The sequence below is a fragment of the Dendropsophus ebraccatus genome, chromosome 12 (genome assembly GCF_027789765.1).
Source record: "Dendropsophus ebraccatus isolate aDenEbr1 chromosome 12, aDenEbr1.pat, whole genome shotgun sequence".
Taxonomy (NCBI): domain Eukaryota; kingdom Metazoa; phylum Chordata; class Amphibia; order Anura; family Hylidae; genus Dendropsophus; species Dendropsophus ebraccatus.
In genome coordinates, this window is record NC_091465.1 from 46,995,211 (window position 1) to 47,021,424 (window position 26,214).

Here is a 26,214-nt window from a genome sequence, read left to right on the forward strand (position 1 = left end):
AGGTACTACTACATAAAAGCAAATGGGGCGACTGACATAAGTTGTCAAATAAGGTGCCTATGAAAGGTCACAGGGGCTGAATAAAGCCAGGCACAGCCGGTACTGATAAACCTGGCAGGGTAGGTGCCACTCGCGGCTATAGAGGGTGAACAGCCATACATCCGGGTGGGGGGGGATGTGCCACCAATGACCGTAACCTACCGCACCCACACAATGTCGGGCAAGGTCGGTGTGATCATCGGGCAACTCAATCGGCTGGAGGTCCCCAATAGGGGAGGCCAGGAATGGTTCCACAGGCTCACCCTACAGACAACGCACACAAGGCAGTAATGTACCTAGTAGCAGTGACCAGGCAACTCCTGTCCATATATCACACACACCCTCTAGTCATATGCAAATAGGTTTATTAGGGTCTTAATTGACAAAATATCAATAACAAGTAGACTCAAATGGGAAAATGTAACATGCAGCCATATGGCGCTATGGGTATATCGGGTGCAGGAACCACAATCAGATAGAAGGAAGTTCAGAGATGAGAAGCTCCATGAGTCGGATGCTCGTTCCCTTCCAAAAGGTCCCTACTGTAAACAAAAGATACAAGAAATATATAAGTAACTGGTGACACTAGGAAGCATAGTCATTATGGGATATACTATGGGATGAGTCCTAACTAGAAAGTAGTGTGTACTTTATACATAATAAAAACAAGCCATTGATGTCTCTGAAACTGCGTCCCCTTCTATAGGCCATGATAGGTGGTTCCCCGAAGTCATAAATGTCAGGGCAACCTTCCTGTATGATCCTCCAATTCCGTCTGACAATAAAAGCTATACGTGGACTAAGGGGATTATAGGAGGAGACAAAGGGAATCCTGGAGGTGGATCTACGGTCTCGTCGTGTCAGGGTTTCCTGTCTGTCCATGCGGCCAACTGTGTCAAGGTGTGCTTTGACTAGTTGGTGTGGGTAGCCTCTCTGTATGAATTTGTGACACATCTCGTCAAGTCGGGCATCGACTATGGTGGGGTCGCTTACAATTCTCCTTACCCGCAGCAACTGGCTCTTGGGTAGGGATTCAACCATGCTCCTGGGGTGAAAACTGTTAAACATCAATAAATTGTTACGGTCTGTGGGCTTAACATATAAGTCGGACCTGAGGGTCGTCCCCTGTTTGTAGATGCGTGTATCCAGGAACTGGATCTCTGTGTCTGAATGTACCAGTGTAAAACGTAGTTTAGGGTGTATCAGATTCAGAGCAGAAAGGAAATTGTGCAGGGCGTCCACAGTACCTGACCAAACAAGAAAAACGTTGCCGATATATCTTAACCATTTGACAACGTGTCCCCAGTGTACCGAGGGGTAGACAAATTCATCCTCCAGGACCGCCATATAGATGTTAGCATATGTGGGGGCCACATTGGACCCCATGGCGGTCCCTTGACGCTGTCTGTAGTACCGCCTCTGGAACTCAAAATAATTGTGTTCCAGGATGTACTGCAGAAGGCCGAGGATGAACTCAATGCATGGTGGTGACATTTCTGAAAGCAATAGACATTTCTTGACAGCTTGTAGCCCTAATGGGTGCTCGATGGATGTGTACAGAGAAACAACATCAAATGAAGCAAGAATAGTGTTAGAATCTACCATGATATCTGCAATTTTAAGCAGGAAATAAGTTGTATCTTGTACATATGATCGTGCCTCCATAGCAAATGAGCGCAGTACCTTGTCCAAAAAAATAGCTGGATTGTTAAATAGGAAACCACAACCCGATACGATTGGGCGTCCGGGTGGTTGTTGGAGGTTCTTATGGATCTTAGGCAGAGTATATAGTAACGGGACCACTGGGAAGGGAGGTAGCAAAAATTCGTACAATTTATTATCGATCAATCCGTTATCCTTGCCCGTAAGGATTAGTTTACCTAGTTTCGTTTTGTACAAAATGGTGGGATTATGATCAAGTAGTTCATAAATCGTGCAGTCCGACAATTGTCCCATGATCTCAGCAACATATTGGGAGGTGTCCATGATGACCAGGGCAACACCCTTGTCTGCGGGCTTAAATGTAATCTCCGGGTTCCTTGTCAAATTGTCAATAAGCCCCCTTTCCACTCGTGAGAGATTCTCGGAGACCCTTGCTTTAGTCTGAGAATTGCGTAGTCTCTTAATGTCCTCAGATACTAGTTTAACGTAGGCCTCAACACAGTTATCATTAGGAGGGGGGGGGGGGAATTACTTTTGGGTCTCAAACCTAGGTTGGCCGAGGTCAGCTCAGCAGTGGGGAGGGCATCTATCCTCACTGTACATATACCATCATATGTAAACTAAGTGTTAGAATTTAAAACTTTATTAATTAAAAATAACAGCAGAGCAGCAGTAAAAAGTTCAGAAACCACACATGGAAAACAGCACCACAGGTATGAGCAGGCCAGGGTAATCCTAATGATACAGGCTGCACCACGCTGTAAACTACTAAGGGATAGTCAAAACCATACACTGATGGTATATGTAACAAGGTATATGGCTCTAAAGCCCAGGTAATATCCTAACTAAACCATCTATGGTAAGGTGACTAAGTGCTAAAGTGCATGAAGCAAGGTGCAGAGCATACCCATCCACAGTTCACTACCCGTCCTGGATGCCGCCAAACCCCGACGTACGTTTCGTCTCCTTAACCCCCTGATGAAAGAGACGAAACGTACGTCGGGGTTTGGCGGCACTTTGTCAGTACTAAAGTCAGTACTTTGTAGAACCACCTATTGCAGCAATTACAGTTGCAAATCAATTTGGATAGGTCTCTATGAGCATCTTGCCACTGGGATTTTTGCCCATTTCTTAAAGTGTACCTGTTGTAATAACTTTTAAATTCTAAATCAGTAATTTACATTTATTATTATTATTATTATTATTATTTATTTATTTATTTTTTTTAGTTATCATGCTGTAAAACAAAGCTATACTTATCTGAAGTGCAGGTCCAGTCCCCTGAAGTGCCTATTTTTCTTGTGTAGAACACAATTTTATTCATTATTTTAATGTTTATTCAATAAAAGTTAGATTTTATACGTGATTCTGGGATACCAGCCTCCTGAAGGCAGATTTCCTGACTTGTGCTGGTTGAAAGAAACAGACTAAGGCTATGTTCACACTGCGTATGAATCTGTCCGTAGATCGTACGCCGCCGTACATGTGCGGCTGGATGCGTACGAACGGCGAACATACGCCCGTAGTACAGTTAGCTTGTTTCGAAGCGATCTGAGGCAGGTCATTTACTTGGAAATCTTCGCCCAGCCCCGTAAACCACACAGAACCCTTTGGATCGAAAAATCAAGTTCAATTTGGCTGAAATAAGTACTCCGTACGGGACCGCATGGAAATCCACGGCTGTGAGTTTCAACATTTCCGTCCTCAATGGTCTTGTTCATTTTTCACGGCGCCGTACACGATCCGGCCGTAAACTCATACGTAGTGTGCACTGTGCGGGCGTATATCGGAAACTTTCAAGCGAACGCATCAACCTCCAAACTACATGCGTATATTCACGGTTCGCAGTACGGACGGATTCATATGCAGTGTGAACATAGCCTAAGGGTACAAACACACACACCGTATACGCAGCATATTTACTGCTGCGATACACAGCAGATACGCAGCAGATTAGATCTAAATAACTGAATACAGCATCAAATCTGCACCATCAAATCTGCTGCAGATCTGCTGCGTATCTGCTGCATATACGATGTGTGTGTTTGTACGCTAAACATAGGAATTCCGGCCAGTACAGAGAGTCACGGCTCAATGTGTTTATCAATCACATTACTGCCTTCTCTGTGAGCGCTCAGATGACCTGGGATACAAAGGACTTCCTGTGTTCAGACTCTTTGAAAAAAAAAGTCTAAACACAGAAAGTGCAGTGTTCTCCATGATAACAAACAAACAAAAAATAATGAATATAAATTGCAAACTTGCTTTATATCAAATCCCCTGCTGATTTACGTTTTGAAAGTTATAACGACAGTTACACTTTAAGGCAAAACTGCTCCAGCTCCAGCTCCAAGTTAGATGATTTCTGCTGGTAAACAGTAATCTATAAATCTGACCACAGATTCTCATTTGGATTAAAGGGGTTATCCAGTGGGGGAAAAAAATCTTTGTTTCAGAATGTTATATAGATTTGTAATTTTGAAATCTCTTCCGAAAATTATCAGCTGCTGTATGTCCTGCAGGAAATGTTGTGTTCTTTTTAGTCTGACACTGTGCTCTCTGCTGCCACCTCTGTCCGAGACAGGAACTGTCCAGCAAATCCCCATAGAAAACCTCTCCTGCTCTGGACAGTTTCTGTCTCCGACAGAGATGTCAGCAGAGAGCACTGTCAGACTGAAAAGAAAACATTTCCTTCAGGACATACAGCAGCTAATAAGTATGGGAAGACTTGAGATTTTTAAATGGAAGTAAATTACAAAGCTATATAACATTCTGAAACCAGTTGATCTGAAAGAAAAAGATTTTCACTGGGTAACCCTCTTTAACCCCTTAACCCCTTAACGACCGCAGGCGTAAGTGTACGCCCCCAAAACCCGTGCCTTAACGCAAACGGGCGTACACACGCAGCGATCGGGGAAGATGGCCTGCTATAATGTATAGCAGGCCATCCCTGCTTGTCGGCACGGGGGGTGATTAACCCCTCCCCTGCTGACGATCGCCGCTATTGGCTGATCAATTCAGATCAGCATATGGCGGCGATCTGCAGCTTTCCGGGTCACCGGTGACCCGATGGCCCGGAAAGCAATGGCGGTCGGTGCTGTCCGAGGACGACACCGACCGCCATTACTGTTAAAAGTAACGGTGGCCACGGTGCCACGTCCCGATCGCCGGGACCGGCCGGCCAGGAGCGGCCGGCCGATCACGGCGATATAAGTACCTCATGAAAGGGTTAAATACCTGCTGTGGACACCTCAGCTAGGTAGCTGAGGTGTCCAGAGCAGGTATTGACCCATACTCACCGGATCCAGCGTCCCGATCGCGTCTTCCGGGTTCCGAACGCGTCTTCCGGGTTCCGAACGCGTCTTCCGGGTTCCGAACGCGTCATCGTCTTCGTCGGCGTCTTCGTCTTTTTCCGGCGGTCCCCATCGGTAATCATCGACTCCAGCGTCGTCAAACTTCGGCTTTTTCCGGAATTGGCGTTCTACTGCCCCCTAGCGGCTGATAAGTGTATATAATACACATATCAGTAGCTATAGGGTTGAAGAAAGATTTTTTTTTTTTCCCAATTTTTTTTTTCTATTTTCCGCACCCTATCGCCGCTGAGTGCTGATCAGCATCGCACGTAAGTGCGCCGCTGATCAGCAACTCCTCCTTTTTGGCGTAGAGTGTTTTTTTCCTATATCCTACAGCCACGGTCTGCTTATAAGTGCCGCACATAAGTGCGGCATTTATCAGCAACTCCTTTCTTAGCGTAGTTTTTTTTTTTATACTTAATGTTAAAAAAACATGTAAAAAACACCATTACACTACACGGAATAAAGTTTTACACTACACCACTACATACCCCATATACCAATCCCCGTATAAAGATGACCCCCAGGGTGTTTTCGGTGTCGGACGCATACGCTATTATTGCCTCCGACACCGAAACAGACAGTGAGGATGAATGGGGGGTCCTTAGTTCCTCCATTCATCCTCATCCTCATCATCCAATGACGTATCTGGGGGTAGCGTAGCGTACGCTGCCCCCCAGACACGTCTTTTCCGCCAGTACCGTCCCAATAAAAGATCACGGTATGGCGTGAAATTCTACAAACTCTGTGAGAGTACCTCAGGGTACACTTACAGATTTAGGGTACGTGCACACTGTGGAATGGCGAAGGATAACCCTTTGTGCATTCCGCAGCTGGCACCCGCCGGCGGACTGATGCAGGCGCGCGTCTCCACCCGTGTCATAGACTCCATGTTATGCTTGGGCGGATTCCATCGTCCGTCCAAAGAATGAACACATTTGACGGAGAGCGGAATCCGCCCGTGCATAGAATGGAGTCTATAACACAGACGGAGACGCGCGCCCGCATCAGTCTGCCGGTGGGTGCCAGCTGTGGAATGCACAAAGGGTTATCCTTCGCCATTCCGCAGTGTGCACGTGCACTTAGAGTGTATGAAGGAAGGGACACCCAAATCAAGCCCCCAGATGCCCCCCCCCCCCATCCTCGGAGTTAGTGGGGAGATCGTTCGGGAACTGATCTTCCCACTGCTGGATAAAGGTTACCACCTGTACGGGGATAACTTTTATACCAGCACCCCCTCTTCCGGTCCCTCGCTGCCCTGTAGCTTGCGGCATGATCCGAACATATCAGAAGTAGTAATAGCGCCCTAATATTTAGCAGCCATGGAGCGGACCCAGTGCTTCTGGATATGAAGGACCCCGTATCGCACCAGGACAACATTTTCCAGGTGACGTCCCCCACACTGGAAAACAGGAGACCCCAGAAGAAGTGCAGAGTGTGGTGTAACAGGGGGATCAGGAAGGACACCATTTTCCAGTGTGACACCTGTCCTGATCACCCCGGCCTCTGCATACTGGATCGCTTCAAGGCGCACCACACGTCACTGGGGTTCTACTTTATCTAAATTCTGTCCCTTATTCCTATTTCAGGGATCACGTTGATCCAGGGATTATTCTGATCGCCATTATGGAGTCGGGAAGGAATTTTTTCCCTGTGATGAGGCTACTGTCGTCTGCCTTACGAGGGTTTTTTGCCTTCCTCTGGATCAACACAGGTTGAATTTGATGGACTCCTGTCATTTTCAACCTTATAAACTAATAATTGGCCTAATACCCCCAAATAAATTAGAATTGTCCCTTTTTCCCCAGCTAAATAGGTATGGCCGCCATTCCCATTAGAGGATGCCATGATGCAATTACAAAGCCCCTGTGCGGCCAGGACAGTAGAAACCCCCGACAAGTGACCCCATTCTGGAAACTACACCCCATAAGGAATCTAACAAGGGGGGCAGCGGGGATATGGCCCCCTGGTGACGGCCACATTTGGGACGTGAAAATGAAAAAAATTGTATTTTTTATTTTCATGGCACATGTTCTACATATGTGCCTGTTACCAGTGGGGTTCATATGCTCACTGCACCCCTTGTTAGATTCCTTATGGGGTGTAGTTTCCAGAATGGGGTCACTTGTGGGGGGTTTCTACTGTCCTGGCAGCACAGGAGCTTTGTAATTGCGACATGGCCTCCATCCTCCATTCCAGCCTCTAAATGGCGCTCTGTCCCTTTGGTGGCTTGCCCTGTGCCCATATGGCACATTATGTCCACATGTGGGGTATTTTCGTACTCAGGGGAAATTACCCTACACGCTTTGCGTTTATTTTCTTTTTTAACCCCTTGTGGAAATGGAAAAAAATCAAGGCTAGACCAACATTTGGTGTAATTTGTTTTAAATTTTTACTCTAAATCATTAATCTTGTCTTGATTTTTTCATTTTCACAAGGGGCTAAAAAATAAAAAAAAACACAAAGTTTGTAGAGCAATTTCCCCTGAGTACGGAAATACCCCACATGTGGACATAAAGCGCCATGCGGGTGCAGGGTAAGCCTCCAAAGGGAAGGAGCGCCATTTGGTTTTTTGAGGCTGGATTTGGCTGGAATGAATTTCGAGGGGCCATGTTGCATTTAAAAGGCCCCTGTGTTGCCAAGACAGTTGAAACCCCCCACAAGTGACCCCATTATGGAAACTACACCCCTCAGGGAATGTAACAAGGGGTGTAATGAGCATATGGACCCCACTGGTGACGGGCACAAATATGGAACAATGTGGCGTGAAAATGAAATATTACATTTTTTTACACTATAATGTTGGTCTAGCCTTGAATTTATCATTTTCACAAGGGGTTAAATGAGAAAAAAACACACAAAATGTTTAGAGCAATTTCCCCCGAGTCCGTAAATACCCCACATGTGGACATAAAGCGCCATGTGGGTATAGGGCAAGCCTCCGAAGGGAAGGAGCGCCATTTGGATTTTGGAGGTTGGATTTGGCTAGAATGGATGATGAACGCCATGTTGCATTTATAGAGCCCTTGTGCTGCCAAGACAGTGGAAACCCCCCACAAGTGACCCCATTCTAGAAACTACACCCCTCAAGGAATTTAACAAGGGGTGCAATGAGGATATGGACCCCTTGATGACGGGCACATTTGTGCCGTGAAAGTGAAAAAATTAAATTTTTCACTTTCACGTCACATTGTTCCACATTTGTGCCCGTCACCAGTGGGGTCCATATGCTCACTGCACCCCTTGTTAGATTCCTTGAGGGGTGTAGTTTCCAGAATGGGGTCACTTGTGGGGGGTTTCCAGTGTTTTGGCAGCACGAGGGCTCTGTAAATGCGACGTGGCCCTTGAAATCCATTCCAGTGAAATCCAGCTTCCAAAAGCCAATTGGCGATCCTTCCCTTTGGAGGCTCGTCCTGCGCCCGCTTGGCACTTTATGTCCACATGTGGGGTATTTCTGTACTCGGGAGAAACTGCGCTACATGTTTTGTGTTTTTTTTTTCCTTTTATCCCTTTGTGAAAATGAAAAATTGAAGTCTAGAACAACGTTTTAGTGTAAAAAATACTTTTGTCTTTTTTCACGCCATATTGTTGGGAAAATCTGTGAAGCACCTGTGGGGTCCAGATGCTCACGGCACCCCTTGTTACATTCCTTGAGGGGTGTAGTTTTCTGAATGGTGTCCCTTTAGTGGTGTTTTTTTAGGTTTTGGCACCCCAGAGCCTCTGCCAAGCTGAAGTGATACAGTCAGAAATGACCAAATATAACGGAGCCATTGAAATGCACTAGGCGCTCCCTTATATCTGAGGCTTGTGGTTGCGTCAAATAGCGCAATAGGGTCACATATGGGGTATTTCTATAAACTGCAGAAACGGGGCAATAAATATTGGGGTGCATTTCTAAAAAAAATGAAATATAGTTTAATAAATGCCGCCAACATAAAGTAGACATGTTGCTAATGCTATTTAATATATAATTTATGTGGCATAACCATTTTCTGTATAAGCAGAAAAGGTTTAAAGTTGGAAAAATGCATTTTTTTACAATTTTTCACGTTATTTTGGTTTTTTCATAAAGATTCGTTATAGTATCGACTCCAATTTACAAGAAATTTGAAGTACAATATGTCACGAGAAAACAATCTCAGAATCAGCCGGATAGGTAAAAGCATCCCGAAGTTATTAATGAATAAAGTGACACAGGTCATATTCATAAAATTTGCTCCGGTCCTTAAGGCCATTTTAGGCCCGGTCCTTAAGGGGTTAAGGTTAAAGCCAATTTTCGTTTTTGCACTTTTGCTTTTTCCACTTTATGTTTAAAAGTCCATAGCGCTTGCATTTTTTCACCTAGAGACGTATATGATCACTTATTTTTTGCAAAACCAATTGTACTTTGCAATGACAGGCATTATTTTTCCATAAAATATGCTGCGAAACCGGAAAAAAATCATTGGTGCTGTCAAATTGAAAAAAAAAAAAGGAATTTGTTTTGATTTCGGGGAGTTTTGCATTTACGCCGTTCGCCCTATGGTAAAACTGACTTGTTATGCATGTTCCTCAAGTTGTTACGATTACAACGATATATAACATGTATAACTTTTATATTATCTGATGGCTTGTAAAAAATTCAAACCATTGTTAACAAATATATGTTCCTTAAAATCGCTCTATTCCCATGCTTACAGCGCTTTTATCCTTTGGTTTATGGGGCTGTTTGAGGTGTCATTTTTTGCGCCATGATGCCTTCTTTCTATTGGTACCTTGATTGCGCATATACGACTTTTTGATCACTTTTTATTACATTTTTTCTGGATTTAATGCGACCAAAAATGCGCAATTTTGCACTTTGGAATTTTTTTGTGCTTACACTGTTTATCGTGCGAGATCAGGAATGTGATTAATTAATAGTTCGGGCGATTACGCGCGCGGCGATACCAAACATGTTTGTTTATTTGTTTATTTATTTATTTATATTTATAAAATAGGAAAAGGGGGGTGATTTGGACTTTTAATAGGGGAGCGGATTTTTTATTAATAAAAAAAACATTTTAACTTTTTTTTTTACTGTAACTTGAAGTCCCCCTGGGGGACTTGTATATAAACAGCACTGATCTCTCATAGAGATCAATGCTGTGTATATACACAGCAAAGATCGATTAGATCGGTGATAGATTGCTATGGCCTGCTGCAGGCCATAGCAATCTATTGCCGAGCCGGGATCAGCGCCATTCCGATGCTGAGAAGAACGGATCCGTCCCATTAGACACCAGGGACGTGAGGTCTGAAGCCTCTAAGTGCAGCTGTCAGGTTTGACAGCTACACTTAGAGGCTTAATTAGCCGACGCGGCAAAGGGACCTGCGCCGGCTAATAGAGGCGCTGCCCGGCTGCACATGTCAGCCGGGATCAGCGCCTTTTAGAGCGGGGTCCCGGCGGGACCCCACTCTGAACCCCCCCCGCGGCACCATGACGTATCAGATACGTCATGGGTCGCTAAGGGGTTAAGGTCAGACCTTTGACTAGATCATTCCAATACATTTACACATTTAGCCGTATGCTTTGGGTCATTAGCCTGTTGGAAAGTAAACCTCCATCCCAGTCTCAAGTCACTGACAAATCAAATTGGGTTTTGCTCAAGAATAAAAGTTAATTGTAGTCTCATCTGACCAGAGCAACTCCCCTCATACATTTTGGGAGTCTCTCACATACCTTTCGACAAACTCAAACTTCTTATTTCTGGCTGTGAGAAAAGGCTTGTTTTGGCCACTCTTTTACAAATCCCAGCTCTATGGAGTGTACGGCTTATTGTGGTCTTATGGACAGATACTCCAGTCTCTGCCTGGGAACTCTGCAGCTCCTTCAGGGTCACCTTTGGTCTCTGATTTAAGCCCCCCTTGCCCGGACTGAGAGTTTTGGTGTATGGCCCTCTCTTGCCAGGATTGTAGTAGTACCATAATTCTTTCCATTTGATGATAACAAGGAATCTTCACAGATGTGAATTTTTTTATAACCCAACTTGTACTCTTCAACAACTTTGTCCCTGACTTCAGATATCTCCTTGGTCTTCCTGATGTTGCTTGGTTAGTGGCGCCTCTTGGTGCTGCAGTGAGGGGTCCGGGCGCGGCACCAGGAAGCAGGAGGCCAGGGGAGCAGATGTGGACGGCAGCAGCAGGTGAACACCATGGAGGCCGGTGAGTTATGCGGGTGGTGGGGGGTGCGCAGCTAATGCGGAATCGTGGGCACTTTCCTGATGTAGGAAATCAGGAAAGTGCCCGTGATTCCGGCGCTTCCAAAGACATGTCCTATATTTTCCGGACCTATTTCCCGGAACGGACACCCTTCCGGAAAAATCCGGAAGGGTGTCCGTGACCAATTAAAGTCTATGGGTTCGGAAATCCGTCCGGATTTCCTGATAGGAAATCCGGATGTTTTTTCCGGACGTGTGAAGGGGGCCTTAGATTGCACAGAGGTGGACATTTCACTAAGCATGTGACTTCTGAAGGAAATTTTGCACCATAACTTTTTAGGAGCTTCTTAACAAAAGTGGTGATTTTATTTATTTTTTTACTTTTTTTTAATATATTTTTTCTTTCTCACTTCATTAACTTACACTGTTTTATGCAGATGGATCACACACAATTCAGATTAAAATAAATAAATAAACACGTTTTATTAAAACAAAATAGGTAAAAAGCCAACAGGGTGAATACTTTCACAAGCCACTGTAGATCTGAACAATAGTAATAGTTGTCCAAAAGTCTCTGACAAACATGATGTGAACCTAGCCTGAGGCTGTTTGTCGTCTGTCTACCTGCACCACACACAATGGTTCCCTGTTGTCCTCTGTACTTTTTTTTTTTAAATCCCTGATAGTTGATGTAGTTGAGAGGAATGTGCTTTAGTTTTAAACATATGATAATTCTATTCCCCTTTTCTTGCCATTTCGGTGCCTTTTGCTGTAAACCCTAAAGAAGATTAAAGGCTATTCTGGTCCTAGTTCTGTCTTCCGCTGTACTTTGCTGGAAAATAAACATAACATTTTCATCTACTGCAATGCAAGCTCTAGTGATGACCGAATATGTTCGTAACTGTGTTCGTACGAACATGACGCTAATTGTTCGTGTTTGCCGTTCGCGAATAATTTGTTCGATGATTGGGATGGTCATAACGATAATTTTCGACTATATTCAAACTTGTAAACGTATGAAACTGCGTAATTTACAATAATTTACTGTACGTTTGTTATTTATTCATGAATGTTCAGTAAACACGAACCGATCTTTTTTTTTTTTTGATGTTCGTGTTCAGGATCCAAACCAAACATGTTCGCTCATCACTAATCCTATAGTATAAACATTTATAGTTGAAACTGGATGAATGACATTCCCTTCAAGATAAATGCAGGTTCAAGCTCATGTTCTGCTTCTTAGTTAAGTGTTTTAAAAACAATGCACAAAAAACATACACAAACATTAACTCTATACACATATATGAAATATATACACAAAGTGAAAAAACACATGAACAAATTCACATATATTGATTACAATTCTGCAGTCTGCAGTAAGATCAGATTACCAATGATTCATCCAAACAAAACTGCAGAAAGGATAACTGCTGTCAGTGAGCGTGTATCAGGAAGTGAATCAGCTATTGGCTGCACAAGGCATGTGATGCCGTGTAATGTTGCTGAAACGAAACTCAAGCTAAACAAAGGGGAAATGGACGGTGCTGTCAGTAACAACCCTGCTGAGTCTTATCCTCATCTCTAAAGAACCTGTGTGTCCATGTCTGGATGGTAAACTATGTATACAAAATGTAAGTAGCATTTATATATATATATTTTTTAACATATTTTATTTCATCTTCTCGGTGTAAGGAATTGAATTACAACCTGTGTGCACTGTTCAGCTGAGTTTCGACTAGCATGCAGTGTATCTAGTATAAGCAGGCTCTGCTGCTGGGGACTGAGACACTTTGGCATCATTTCTGTAAGTGTCAGGCTTGTATATTCAAAGTAGTAGAAAATGTCTCCTAGTTCCCTATGTAAGAAATACTTGCTACCTTTACATAAAAAGTCATATAAAGTCTGTACATAAAAAACACTATTTTTTTTAAAGTCCACTAAAAACAAATACATTTCAACCACTATATGATGTGATCTTTTAAACAAATTGACTGTCAGCTGTCAGAAAATCTTAAGGGTTTTTTCAGGGAATAAAATACGGTACAAACCCTGGGACCTCACCAAGTGTCCAGTCATGGCCCCATCAATGTGTGTCTGGGCACAGTGACAGTGAGATTTGGTTGTTAGTAATACTGCAGCCTATTCCTCCGATGATTAAGGAATCTCCAGTGATCCAACATTGAAGAACTATTTGGTTTGTTTTCCTACTTTCCTATAAGGTCAGGCTGAACTGGTTTGACGTTTCCCCTTACACTGTGTCCCCATTGTCTCATAAATGATCCTACGAAACAACTCCACGTATAGAAGCTTTTCAGACTTAAGAAATCATATGTTACGTTTCTTGACATGATGACAAAGAGTAAAAGTGATGAATATTTTGAATGATAAATTTAACATTTCAAGTAATAAAAGTTTGGTATGATGTTCATGACTTATATTATTCATTTCTTCTTTTCCACCACTCAGAAATACCATTCTTTAATTCTTGGGCGGAGACATGGATGATATTCTGAAGTCAGAGATTTTCATTGTCGTATATGGAAAAAAGGACGGCGTTTCGTTTGAAGAATTTGGTGGACTCTTCCGCCAGGTCCATGGCTATAACCTTAACCTTTTAAATTATGGTTACCGCTCACTGAGGAGCTTATTACAGGACATGAAAGAGTTGGTCGAGATAAAGTTTGTAAATGGACAACATATTATAAAATGCAAATTGCCCTCAAAACACCATGTCGTGGTTTCAGAAGGAAACAATTCACTTCAAGCAAATGAGCAGGTCTCAGGTCTTTCCGAGTTTTTACCTTCATGTGGACCTTCTCCAGGTATGGACTAAGAATACTATGTACACATTAGAAAATCAGTATAATGTAAAATAAAGTAGTTGTATAGTTTGTGAAATATTGTAAATTTTACCGTCAATGTATATAATCTATGTAGATGAGATGAAATATGTCAAATAATGATTTCAATTATGTCTGGTACTGTAGGTCCTGTTGGAAAGAAAGCTGAGCAAACACAGCCTGCACATCCCAAGCAGAACTATGTAAAGGTAAACCTCAGAAACATGAGCTGTTTATAATAATAATTTTTATAATAATAATAATTTTTATTTATATAGCGCCAACAGATCCCGCAGCACTTTACAATTCTGGAGGTACATACATAGACAAAAAATCGACATTACAGAGATACATATAATTATCCATACATGAGGAGTGAGGTCCCTGCTCGCATGCATGAGCTTACATACTATGTACTATGGTTTATGAACTGCTTACACAGAACTGCTTATAGATATGCTTATTCTTACCACCGACTACTAGAGCTCCTTGCCTGGAAATGGTAACCCCTTCCCCATATCTGATGTACATATATGTGACAGTATTGGGACAGGGAGTAAAGAGCAGGCTCAGAAGCAGGAGCATAAATAGGATCCCTGGGGCCCATAGCAAAAAATTGTGAATCCTGTAGCCCCTGCCCCCTTTTCCCCACATACCCAGCCCGGCACATTCCCTCAGCCTTCTCAGCTCCCTGACACATGAGTGGAATCCCTCAAGTGCCAGGAGAATGAGCGTGGGGGGGACTACGGCGGGCCAGGGGAGTATATATATGCTGTTTCTAGGGACATCGCTTTCGAGCCACTGTACTGTAGTGGTTGTACCTAGTACCATGGAGGCAGACCATGCTTTGCCAGGGCGGGCCCCCCTGCCACACAAACCCGGTAGCAGTTGTATGGTCTGCTTCTATGGTAGCTACACCACTGCTCAGAAGCTGCATAGTCCTTTTCTCAACATCATCTGTTAAGAGGGATTGGGAGGCATTTATACACTTTAAATTTGACTGATGACTGATGGTGAACCAGTAGCACTGAAATTGGTGAGTTTAGCCAACAATAATCTAATGTGTGTCGATTTTAATACTTTAGTCAATGCAAAGAAAATATTGAGATTTAACAAGACACATTAAGATTATTCTGAAGACTTTTGCATGAACCATGCACCATGTGACCTTAGCCTAGATCTCAGTATATGGCATCCACAAGAAGCACGGTGGTTATAGATTTTCAATTTAACATTCTATGTCATTATAATATGAGTATATAATAATTTATAAAAACTTTTTTTCTCAGCAGGTCAACAGCACAAATGCTGCAACAGGCAAAATGTCTAAAAAGACGCCAAATCCTTCCAGCTCTACGCCTGCCAAAAAAACTGATCCTAAAGTAAGCCATATAAAAAGCTCCCAACCTATAAAAGATGGATTATCAATGAATAAAAAGACTGCTACAATAAATAAAGCAAACAATAACCATGAACTATCATGCAGTTTAGGCCACGCATAAGTAATGACAGGTTCCTAAAGAATTAGGCTGCATTCACACATTCCGTGAAGTTGTCCGTGCTCACGGATCCGTGCGCACGGACAATTTTACAGCCCATTGCTTTCTATGGGGCTATTCAGATGTTCCGTGATTTCATGTGACATCCATGTTCATCCGTGAAAAACACGGATGTGATGTAATCAATGTCATTTAAAATGCTGTAAGACAGAAAAAAACGGACACGGATACAAAACGGATGCAAAACGGACTGTTTTGCATGGATCACGGAGGTAGCTGCCGGACCACAATCACAGACCGGGAAAATCACTGAACGTGTGAATGCAGCCTAACTGTCATTAAGAACGAGAATTATTGAATAAGAATAAGGCTCGTGCGTGGCACTCACCTGTAGTGGTTGTATCCATAGTTACCTGATCTTCTGGTGGCAGATGAAACTGGAAGCTGATCGGGTGAAAAGTCCTAATTAGGGATGAGCAACCTTTTGAAAAGTTCGGTTCGGTTCGATCCGGCGAACTTTCGTGAAGTTCGTATTCATACGAACCGAACTTAAAATGAACCTTGCTATAACGGCTGAATAATTGCAGCTACAATAGTGGGAGTCTGATAGGGTATAGTTTCGTTTAGTTGCAGTTGCTAGTACAAAGTGGAAAAAAATCAAAGTACAAAAATAGTGAAAAAAAATATTGCCGGCAATAATACCGCACCAAGTAATGGTTAATATTTAATTAATAAAATAAATTTTCATTCTAAAAAAGCTATTTTCGTTGTTTAATAGCTTAATTAAAACAAATCAATGTTTTTGCAATTAAATATACTGTTAATAAAAAAATAAATATTTAAATAAATGTGTAAAATAGGTAGGCTCTCTAGAAGTTGGTGGAATAGTGTGAATGTAGTTCTTATATAGTCAGACAGATAATGTGGAATACAATTGATTATTTAATATATAGCTAAATACCAGAAAAATAAAAACACAATTAAAAACATATAAACAATAAAACAATGTCTAAAATTGCTAAGTTCATATATTGCAAACATTTGCCGCAAATAGAACTCGCTTAGGTTCATATAATGCAACCATTCGTAGCAGAGGGAACTCACATATTTATAGAGCCAAATTATCCCAAGTTCATATCGCTGATATTTTGCTCATATTTGGTATTTGGACCTATTTGGGAATTCTTTGACCTTTTTAAAATGATGCAATAATGAAAAGAAAAAAAATATTTAATTTCCATCAGAAGATATGAACCAAAGAAAGGCCTGTTGGTGGTCTCTAGACAGGTGGTTTACCCTTAGACCACAGCTTCAACACAGGCTAGGAGATTAAACTAGATCAGTTCTATGTTGGCATATACTAATAGCTGAGTGTGCAGGAGGCCGTGAAGCATTGATTATTCACCAAGGAGAGGGAGGAAGAAGGGGTGAGGCGTGCAAAAGTGCGGCATGCACAACTCCTTTTTTACTCTCCATTACAGTAGTAGACCTGAGATCGTTCACAATACACTGAACAAACAAATTACCAAAAGGTACCATGCTCACTAGGGGACTGCCAGCTATAGCACACTGTCAGCAGCAGTGGTAGGGTCGGGTGCTAACACATTCCCTTTAAATTTATTTTAAAATACTTTCTATAGAAGCTCAATTTTCCTTTCCCTTTAGCATAAACTTTTCAAAGGTCATAGAACATGCTTACAATCCTGCCCTATTCAAAGAATAGGGTTGTGAGACTGTGTCCATAATGCCACCGTAATAATGTACTGAAAATAAAACTTTAACATTTAAATCAGAAAATAGAAATAGATGAGAAGAAAAGAACATGTTTCTAATCTGAAATGGAAAAAAAAGGTTACACTTTTACTTTATTATTATACACAAAACAATTAAAAGGCTACAAATCAACTGGTGTCAAAAAGTTATACAAATGTGTAAACTACAGTATTTCTATTTAAAAACCTCAACTTCTTCCAGTATTTCCTCCAGTACGTATCAGCTGCTGTATGTTCTACAGGAAGTCATGCATTCTTTCCAGCCTGACACAGTGCTCTCTGCTGCTACCTCTGTCCATGACAGGAAATGTCCAGAGCAGGAGAGGATATTTTATGGGGATTTGCTACCACACTAGGCATGGACAGTCATGGACAGAGGTGGCAGCAGAGAGCACTGTGAAAGAACCCATGACTTCCTGCAGGGCAGCAGCTGATAAGACTTTTAAACAGAAGTAACATATGGTCCTTTTACACTGAGCGATAATTCACCGATTTTGAAGCAATGATTTGGTTTTTATAACTATCAGTGTTTAGACAAAGAGAAATTGTTAGAAAAAATCTTTATTGTGATCGTTTTAAGATTGCTTAAGCCCATCTCATATATAGCGTGAATCTGTGAAAGACTGTTTACACGAAGCAATCTGCGAATTTTCAGCGAACGACCAATGATAATTTGAAAACATGTTGAAAGGTCACGATGAACAACTTCTGGCTTGTCGCTTGATCGTTCACTGTGTTTACACGAGCCGATTATTACTCAAATGCGATCGTTATCGCAAAAATTTGACCGATTATCGTTCCGTGTAAATGCATCAAGCAACGAGCGAGAAATCGTTCATCATGATCTTTCAACATGTTCTCAAATCGTTGTGGTCGTTCGCTGAAAATTTGCAGATCGCTTCGTCTAAACCAGGGGTGGGGAACCTCCGGCCCGCGGGCCGCATCCGGCCCCTGAGACCTCCCGATGCGGCCCGCAGCTCCCCTGTGATGCTCGCCGCTCTGCTGGGGAAGAAGCCGGCATACACAGCATCCTCCGGTGTCTGTGACAGCTGGCGGACACCGGAGGATGCTGTCTGTGCCGGCTTCTTCCCCAGAAGAGCGGCGCGTGTCTTTAGTCTCTTGCGGGCCACGCGCGATGACGTCATTTCATCGCGCGCCGCCTGCAGGAGAAGACCGGCACAGAGGACCTGGGACAGAAGAGGACATGGACTGCGTGGGAGCGGAGGTAAGGTGAGTGGGATGTTTATTTTTTTATTTGGGGGGTTAACTAGGATCCCAGGGACATGACTGATGGGGGGGGACAACTAGGCTACCAGGGACATGACTGATGGGGGGGGACAACTAGGCTACCAGGGACATGACTGATGGGGGGGACAACTAGGCTACCAGGGACATGACTGATGGGGGAGACAACTAGGCTACCAGGGACATGACTGATGGGGGGGACAACTAGGCTACCAGGGACATGACTGATGGGGGGGGACAACTAGGCTACCAGGGACATGACTGATGGGGGGGGACAACTAGGCTACCAGGGACATGACTGATGGGGGGGGACAACTAGGCTACCAGGGACATGACTGATGGGGGGGACAACTAGGCTACCAGGGACATGCCTAATGGGGGGGGGGATAACTAGGCTACCAGAGACATGACTGATGGGGGGGGGGGGAATAACTAGGCTACCAGGGACATGCCTGATGGGGGGGGGGGGAATAACTAGGCTACCAGAGACATGAATGGGGGGGGGGAATAACTAGGCTACCAGGGACATAACTGATGGGGGGGGGGACAACTAGGCTACCAGGGACATGCCTGATGGGGTTAACTAGGCTACCAGGGACATGCCTGATGGGGGGGGGGGGGGGAATAACTAGGCTACCAGGGACATGCCTGATGGGGGGGGGGGACAACTAGGCCACCAGGGACATGACTGATGGGGGGACGACAACTAGGCTACCAGGGACATGACTGATGGGGGGGACGACAACTAGGCTACCAGGGACATGACTGATGGGGGGATAACTAGGCCACCAGGGACATGACTGATGGGGGAGACAACTAGGCTACCAGAGACATGACTGATGGGGGGGGAATAACTAGGCTACCAGGGACATGACTGATGGGGGGGGAATAACTAGGCTACCAGGGACATGACTGATGGGGGGGACAACTAGGCTACCAGAGACATGACTGATGGGGGGGGAATAACTAGGCTACCAGGGACATGCCTGATGGGGGTTAACTAGGCTACCAGGGACATGACTTGGGGGTTAACTAGACTACAAGGGGCATCACTGGGGGTTAACTACAATAGCAGGGGCACTAGGGGAACAATACTATGCCTTGTCCTGGGTGCTGCAAACCCACGCTACTAACTGCCGCGCACGGTATGCGGCCCTCGAATGATTTTATTAATGCCCGACCGGCCCTCGACATGGAAAAGGTTCCCCACCCCTGGTCTAAACAGTCTTTCACAGATTCACCCTATGTGTGAGATGGGCTTAAGCAATCTGAAAAGGATTGCAATAAAAAACTTTTCTAACGATTTATCTCTTTGCCTAACCGCTGAATGTTATAAAAACCAAATCGTTGCTTCAAAATCATTAAACGTTTGAATGGGTGAATAATCGCTCTGTGTAAATGGACCATTACAAATCTTCATAGCTTTTTGAAACCAGTTGATTTAAAATAATTTTTCCCCCTGGTATACCCCTTTGTGTCTAAAAGTAAATGTACAACTTAGATTATTGAAAAGAGAGGACCTGTTCCAATGACTGATCAAAATTTCTGACTATGTGTTTATGGCGTCAAATATTTTGTTAAACAACAGTGATGCCTTAAACTTTAGTGTTCAGAGGGATTACACTGTTTGACTCATAGATGTTGTTCTAAAGACTCCTTTATAAGTCATGCACCATGTGGCCCTAGCCTAGATCTCAGTACACAACATTCACTAGAGTCAGGGTGGTTCTCAGTAATAGATTTTCACTTTAACATTAGCTTTTATGTCATTATAAGTAAAGTATATAAAACTTATAAGAACTTTATTTCTCACCAGGTCAACAATACAAACTTTGCAACAGGCAAAATGTCTAAAAGGCCACCAAAGTCTACATGCCCTACACCTGCCAAACCTACTGGTCCTAAAGTAAGCCATATAAAGAGTCCCCAACCTATAAAAGGGGGATTATCACTTAATAAAGTGGCTGTTACAATAAATAAAACAAATAATAACCACGGACTCTCTGCAAGCCCAAAGCCCCCAATGTCCAAACCTCAACATGCAAGCCCAGCTGGAAATGTGGCCGCAGCAGCCGCTGCTACAAGAACAAATAATCTTTCTATCTCAAGACAAGAAAGTCATCCCAGGTCTTCAAATCCTGCATCAAGTACAAATTTAAAACCCTTTCAAGGCAACAGACCAGCCAGTACGAGAGTTGTAGAAACCAAGCCATTTTCAGCGACAAGTGGACCAGCTAGAAAACCAGGTTTGCTGCCAATTCCCCAAACGCTATTAAATAGCAATGTGTTTGACTCCAACTACATGCCACAAGTTACCCAGTCGGCAATACTATCAAATATGTCATATGCATCCGCCCTTACAAGTAACATGAGCAGAAGTCATTTCAATCACAATGAACCGCAATATGCTCCAAATAATACGAGGTTCAACTTAGGCACCAGCGTGTATTCTACTAATGTTACACATCCTCATTCTAGAACAGAAGGTAGAACCCCAATACAGCCAAACTCAGTTATCAAAGAGAACATTAAGGAGCTATTGACTCAACATAACAACGGACTTTCAATCTTCCAGCTACAAAAAATGTATTTATTTATGTTTGAGCAGCCTCTAAAATTCAGAGGTTCAGCTACACTGAAACAGCTCCTGATGGAACTAAAGGATGTTGTAAAAACAGAAGGTGTAGGAGTCCAGATGGTTGTGTCGCCGGTTTCTGTGGAAAACAGTCAAACCACTGCTGCCAATGGAGATCATGGTACGTCTTTTAAATCCAAGGCATATAGAAGAATGTATATAATATAAAGGTTATGGGGTCCTTAGAGAGATGTCTCCAGTCCTAAGCTGGCTGTTAACTCTTGTAAAGAAATGTATTGTTGAAAAGGGAGGTGACTGGGAACTAGTCTAAAAAGTCATGGAAATGGGAAACAAATGCCAGGCCAGCCTCTCCAGGCACCATTTTGGGGGTTGCAGTTTAATATTCAGTCATTGATTTATTATATGTATATCACTGACTATATATATAAAATATATATATATATATATATATATATATATATATATATATATGGTATAGGGTTTCTATGGCCCTATACACACATCCGAAGGTGCTACAGATGATCCGAGAGGCAAAAACAATGGGCAGACCATTGTATGGCCCTTAGTTGTAGCACGGATCATGACCCCAACAAAGATCTGTAACACCTACGGATTTGTGCATTGGGCCATAGAAATCAATAGGCCTGCATTTTGTCCGCATTTCCAAACCCACAACTACGGACAGAAAAATTGGATATGTGAAAGGGGCCCGAATTAATAATGCATTATTGCCATTGTAATAAGAAAACTTTTGACATGTCAAAAGTTTTGATCAGTGCTGAGACCTCCACTAATAACTAGATATAGCTGTCAGAAGCTTCCATCCCTAGTCGAGCACTCAGCCTGTCTCATTGCAGTGAACCAGCATCAGTCGGATCAAGCGCCATTCCGGGAAGTGAAGCTTCTCATGGCTAAATCAAATAAAATTTTTGATATATCTGTGTGACATGTTAATTGGTTTCTAAATGAAAATAAAGCTATTCAATTCAAGTTTTCAAGGTTGATTAACCCTTTCACCACCTGGGGTCATTGATGCCTCAATGCCCAGGTCTTTTTAGGATATCAGCCTATGAGATCATAATGATTCCATAAGCTGATGTCCCTGTGTCTGCCCTCTCTCCTCTGTCCCCTGCCTCTGTTACAATCTTGTGACAGGGGGAGGGGGCAGAGCTCACGGCCACCCGCCTGGCACGCACCTTGTCTTCCTCCCCTGCCTCCCTCCCCCCGCTGGCCTCTGTAGCCAGGAAACCGGAAGCCTGAGGCTCCCTCTGTAGAGGGAGAATTTTCTGTCAGGAGCACTATAAATGCCGGGTCATGCTGTCTTTTTGATGAGACACATTACTCCCTTAACCACTAGTCAGTTATATAACATATTAAATAAAACACTTTGTCCACCCATTTCAGTCTTTTTCTTTTTATCCCTTTGGGAGTTAGCACTGGATGTTTACAGTTGTGAGATGTTGAAGAGTCTAATGGAGACTGAGACTCTTTTAAACTCCTGCACTTTCCTAGACTCATGTGGTATGAGGGAGGGCGGAAATTATATTGCTGAACATATTGTATGTAGTGTTAACAGTTATAGAAGTATCTATTCAGTCATTGAATAGCTCATGAAATATACATGAGTTCAAGTTCAAGCTTTATCTTCTAAAAACATCACTGGTCAATCTGACATTCTCCTAGGTCCACATATCAGGGAGTGCACATTGCCATAGTGGTGTTCTACCTGGTCACAAACATACTTAAAAACACCTGTGGAAGACGTCACATGGAGCCACTTCTGTATTGTAAAGAAATAGTTTTATTAAGCCATGAATAAGGACAGTTATAGTCTGAAGCGTGTTGGCTTGACCAGTGATGTTTTTAAATGTGGTAAAGCTCAAAAAAATTCTATTGAGCTGTAAGTCTTGCTGTGTTTTTGTTCCTTGAATACTTCATGATCAGAAGGTGACTTCCTGTTCTCTGCTCCTACGGGAATACTGCAGCAGTTTATCTGGTGGTTGTCCTAGGCTTTTTTCATTCATATTGTGATCAAATTGAATAGATGAGCGGTAGAATGTAATATTAGACCCTAAACTGATCAGTATTCTGGTACAGAAAAGTAAGAGGTTAATCATTAGCATTTTTTTATGTTTTTTAGATGCAGTACTACACATTGCTGGCTCACGACAGTTGTCTCCCCATGATGACCAGATCTTGGCCTCTAGACAGCATGAAATGGATCCTGCTGAAGAACATATCACACAAGTTGTGAACACAGAAAACTATCAACCAACTCTACAAAGCATGCAAAAAGCCAAAGAGACATCTTTTAATCTACATCAGGAAGAATTTCCTAGACTAGAGTTATCTGTTCCTGCGCCTGATGTTATACCTAATCAAATACACAAAAAAACTCAATACAAACTGCCTCAATCTGTGCAAATGCACCGTCAAATGAACAAGAGCCATGGCCAAGAGGAAATGACATCTGTATGTAAAAATGTAATAATGAAAGATGCAGCTACCACAAATGGACCTTCACAAATTGCACTACAAGATTTGAATTCACATCGAGTCATTTTACACTCTTCAGGCTTTTCATTTGTGATGGGACAACCAATAGATGGGCCCAATAACAAAGCAAGTTCTGTTTCTGAGCAAGATACACCGTATGATAGCAACAATATGCTGGAAGTTCCAGAACATTTACTGCAAATATTACCTAATGCCCAATCAAGTATGTTACTGCTGGATACAAAACCACATGAATTTTCACGTTTTCGGGTAGAGAACCCTGAGCGCCTACGTTTACAGCCTGACAACACAAAGAAGACAATGAAAACTGATGAACGAACCAAATCCCCAACTTTACATCAAACTGCAAATAATTGTGACTTTCCCGAAAATACATCACATTGTAGAGATAGTTTTCAAACTAAAACTGTCCCTGTACAAACACTGACACCATCTTCAGCTCAGCCAAAGAATAACTCTCAAATCAGAAACAATGTTGAGCAAACTGTAAGTTCATCTCCAAATAAACAAGGACTGGATACCCAATCCCAGAATACAAATAACATGAGCGTTCTCCTAAATGCATCATCCAATGAAAAGGCGCCAGACGCTCAAACTAAAAATGTCACTAAAAAAACAACACAAGAGGAGGAAAGTGTGTCTCCACATACAAATGACCAGGATAAAGCAAATGCTCAGGATATATATGTACATGGCACTGAGAAAGCTACACATATGTCGCCTGGTGTACACGAAGACAGTAAAGCAAAGCAACACAAATTCATTGTTCAAACAAAACAGTTTGATGAGTTTAATACTCCTGAAATGATCCCTCAGAATGGCTTTTTAACTTCAAGACAAGAAATTGTAGGTCCCATCCAAGACGTGCCCAAACAGCCTAAGACTTCAGTTGCACAAAGTAGACTTCAAAACCATTTGGATAGCCCAACACAACAGAAAGCAAGCGTGTCTCCACAAACAAATGACCAGGATAAAGCCAATGATGTATATGTGCATGGTACTGAGCAAGCTACGCATATGTCACCTGGTGTACATGAAGCGCTAAACACACAAGCCAGTAAAGGAAAGAATAACAAATCCACCCTTCAAACAAAGCAGTGCGATGAATTTCCTACTCCTAAAATGGTTGCTCAGAATGGTCTTTTAACTTCAAGACAAGAAATTGTAAGTCCTATCCAAGATATGCTAAAGCAGTCCCAGATTACAGTTGCACAAAGTGAACTTCAGAACAATTTAGATATAATAACACCACAGAAAGCAAGCGTGTTCCCACCAACAAATGGCCAGGATAAAGCAAATGGGTATGATGTATATGTACATGGAACTGAGCAAGTGCTTAACACCCAAGTCAACAAAGGAAAGCAACATAAATCCACTCCTGAAATGGTCGCTCAGAATGGTCTTTTATCTACAAGGCAACTAGTAGATCCCATCCAAGACATGCCAAAGCAGTCCCAGATTTCGGGAGTACAAAGTGAACTTCAGAATAATTTGGATAGCACAACACAACAGGAAGACATGAATAAGACATGGCAAACAAGTCAGGAACAGGCCTGCCGTATTTTATGAAACTCAGAATATAAAAAAACTTGGAAAATAAGTCAACACAAAACAAATAAGAGACTGATAAATTGGGACATCATGTTATACACACACAAAAAAAATATAATAATTGAAGACGTTTTGAGATGTGGTGTGTTTTATGTATATTTATTTTTAGAATAAAGTAACTGCCCATCTGCTGCACAGTTTGCTGCGGTTGTGCTCATTTATAAATCAGTGGTGCTCCGCACAGTGTATAGTTTGAAAAAACTCCTGTTATGGTCAGGTATGGCAAAGGAAGTTCTGACAAGACACGGACAGTGAGCCCTGAGCTGACCCCACCCACTGTCCCTGCCTACTTGCCACGGACGGCCCTAAACGGCCCGGACAACCACGGAGTCGGTCCCTACACTGAGTAGGTGCGACACACAAAGCACAGACAGACGAACAAACACAATAAGAGGTGTCAGACAAACCAGGTCAGCAACAGTCGAGCGGCGTAGTACAAAAACAGCAAACAGGAGAATAATAATAATAATAATATTTTTTATTTATATAGCGCCAACAGATTCCGCAGCACTTTACAATTCTAAATAGTCGAGGCCAGATGCAGAAGGTCCAAATACAGAGATCAGAGTAACTAAACAGGGAGCTGAGCAGGCGAGTGAATTCTAAGGCTGCATTCCCACGTTCCGTGATCCTGACGGATCACGGACGTGGAATGAATCAGCCGCGTGGTGCTGTTACTACAGTGCGGCGCTTATGAATGCAGTCTCCCCCGCTCCCAGCATCTAATTACAGATACTGTCCGGGCGCAGGGGGACTCCGGTACATGCATTCCACGTCCGTGATCCGTCAGGATCACGGAACGTGGGAATGCAGCCTAATAGTCAGCAGGGAAGAAAGAAGCTTGCTGCTTTTTATCTAGGATCAGAGACTGGGTCCAGCAGATGATTGGACCAGCCCTGAT

General features: G+C 42.8%; 1 protein-coding gene across 2 annotated transcripts; it reads left to right on the top strand.

Moving 5' to 3' along the window:
* The first annotated feature begins 12,746 nt into the window (after positions 1–12,746).
* LOC138769686 (uncharacterized) lies at positions 12,747–25,448 on the top strand. 2 transcript variants are annotated; one of them, XM_069948297.1, is made up of 6 exons: positions 12,747–12,864; positions 13,700–14,055; positions 14,221–14,282; positions 15,363–15,455; positions 20,406–21,345; positions 23,326–25,448. In XM_069948297.1, exons 2-6 carry the CDS (start codon positions 13,731–13,733, stop codon positions 25,269–25,271), a joined length of 3,366 nt encoding a protein of 1,121 aa, XP_069804398.1. In that variant the 5' UTR covers positions 12,747–12,864; positions 13,700–13,730; the 3' UTR covers positions 25,272–25,448. The 2 variants fall into 2 exon arrangements, with proteins under 2 accessions (XP_069804398.1, XP_069804399.1); XM_069948298.1 differs by having other exon boundaries at positions 15,366–15,455.
* The last annotated feature ends 766 nt before the right edge of the window (positions 25,449–26,214 follow it).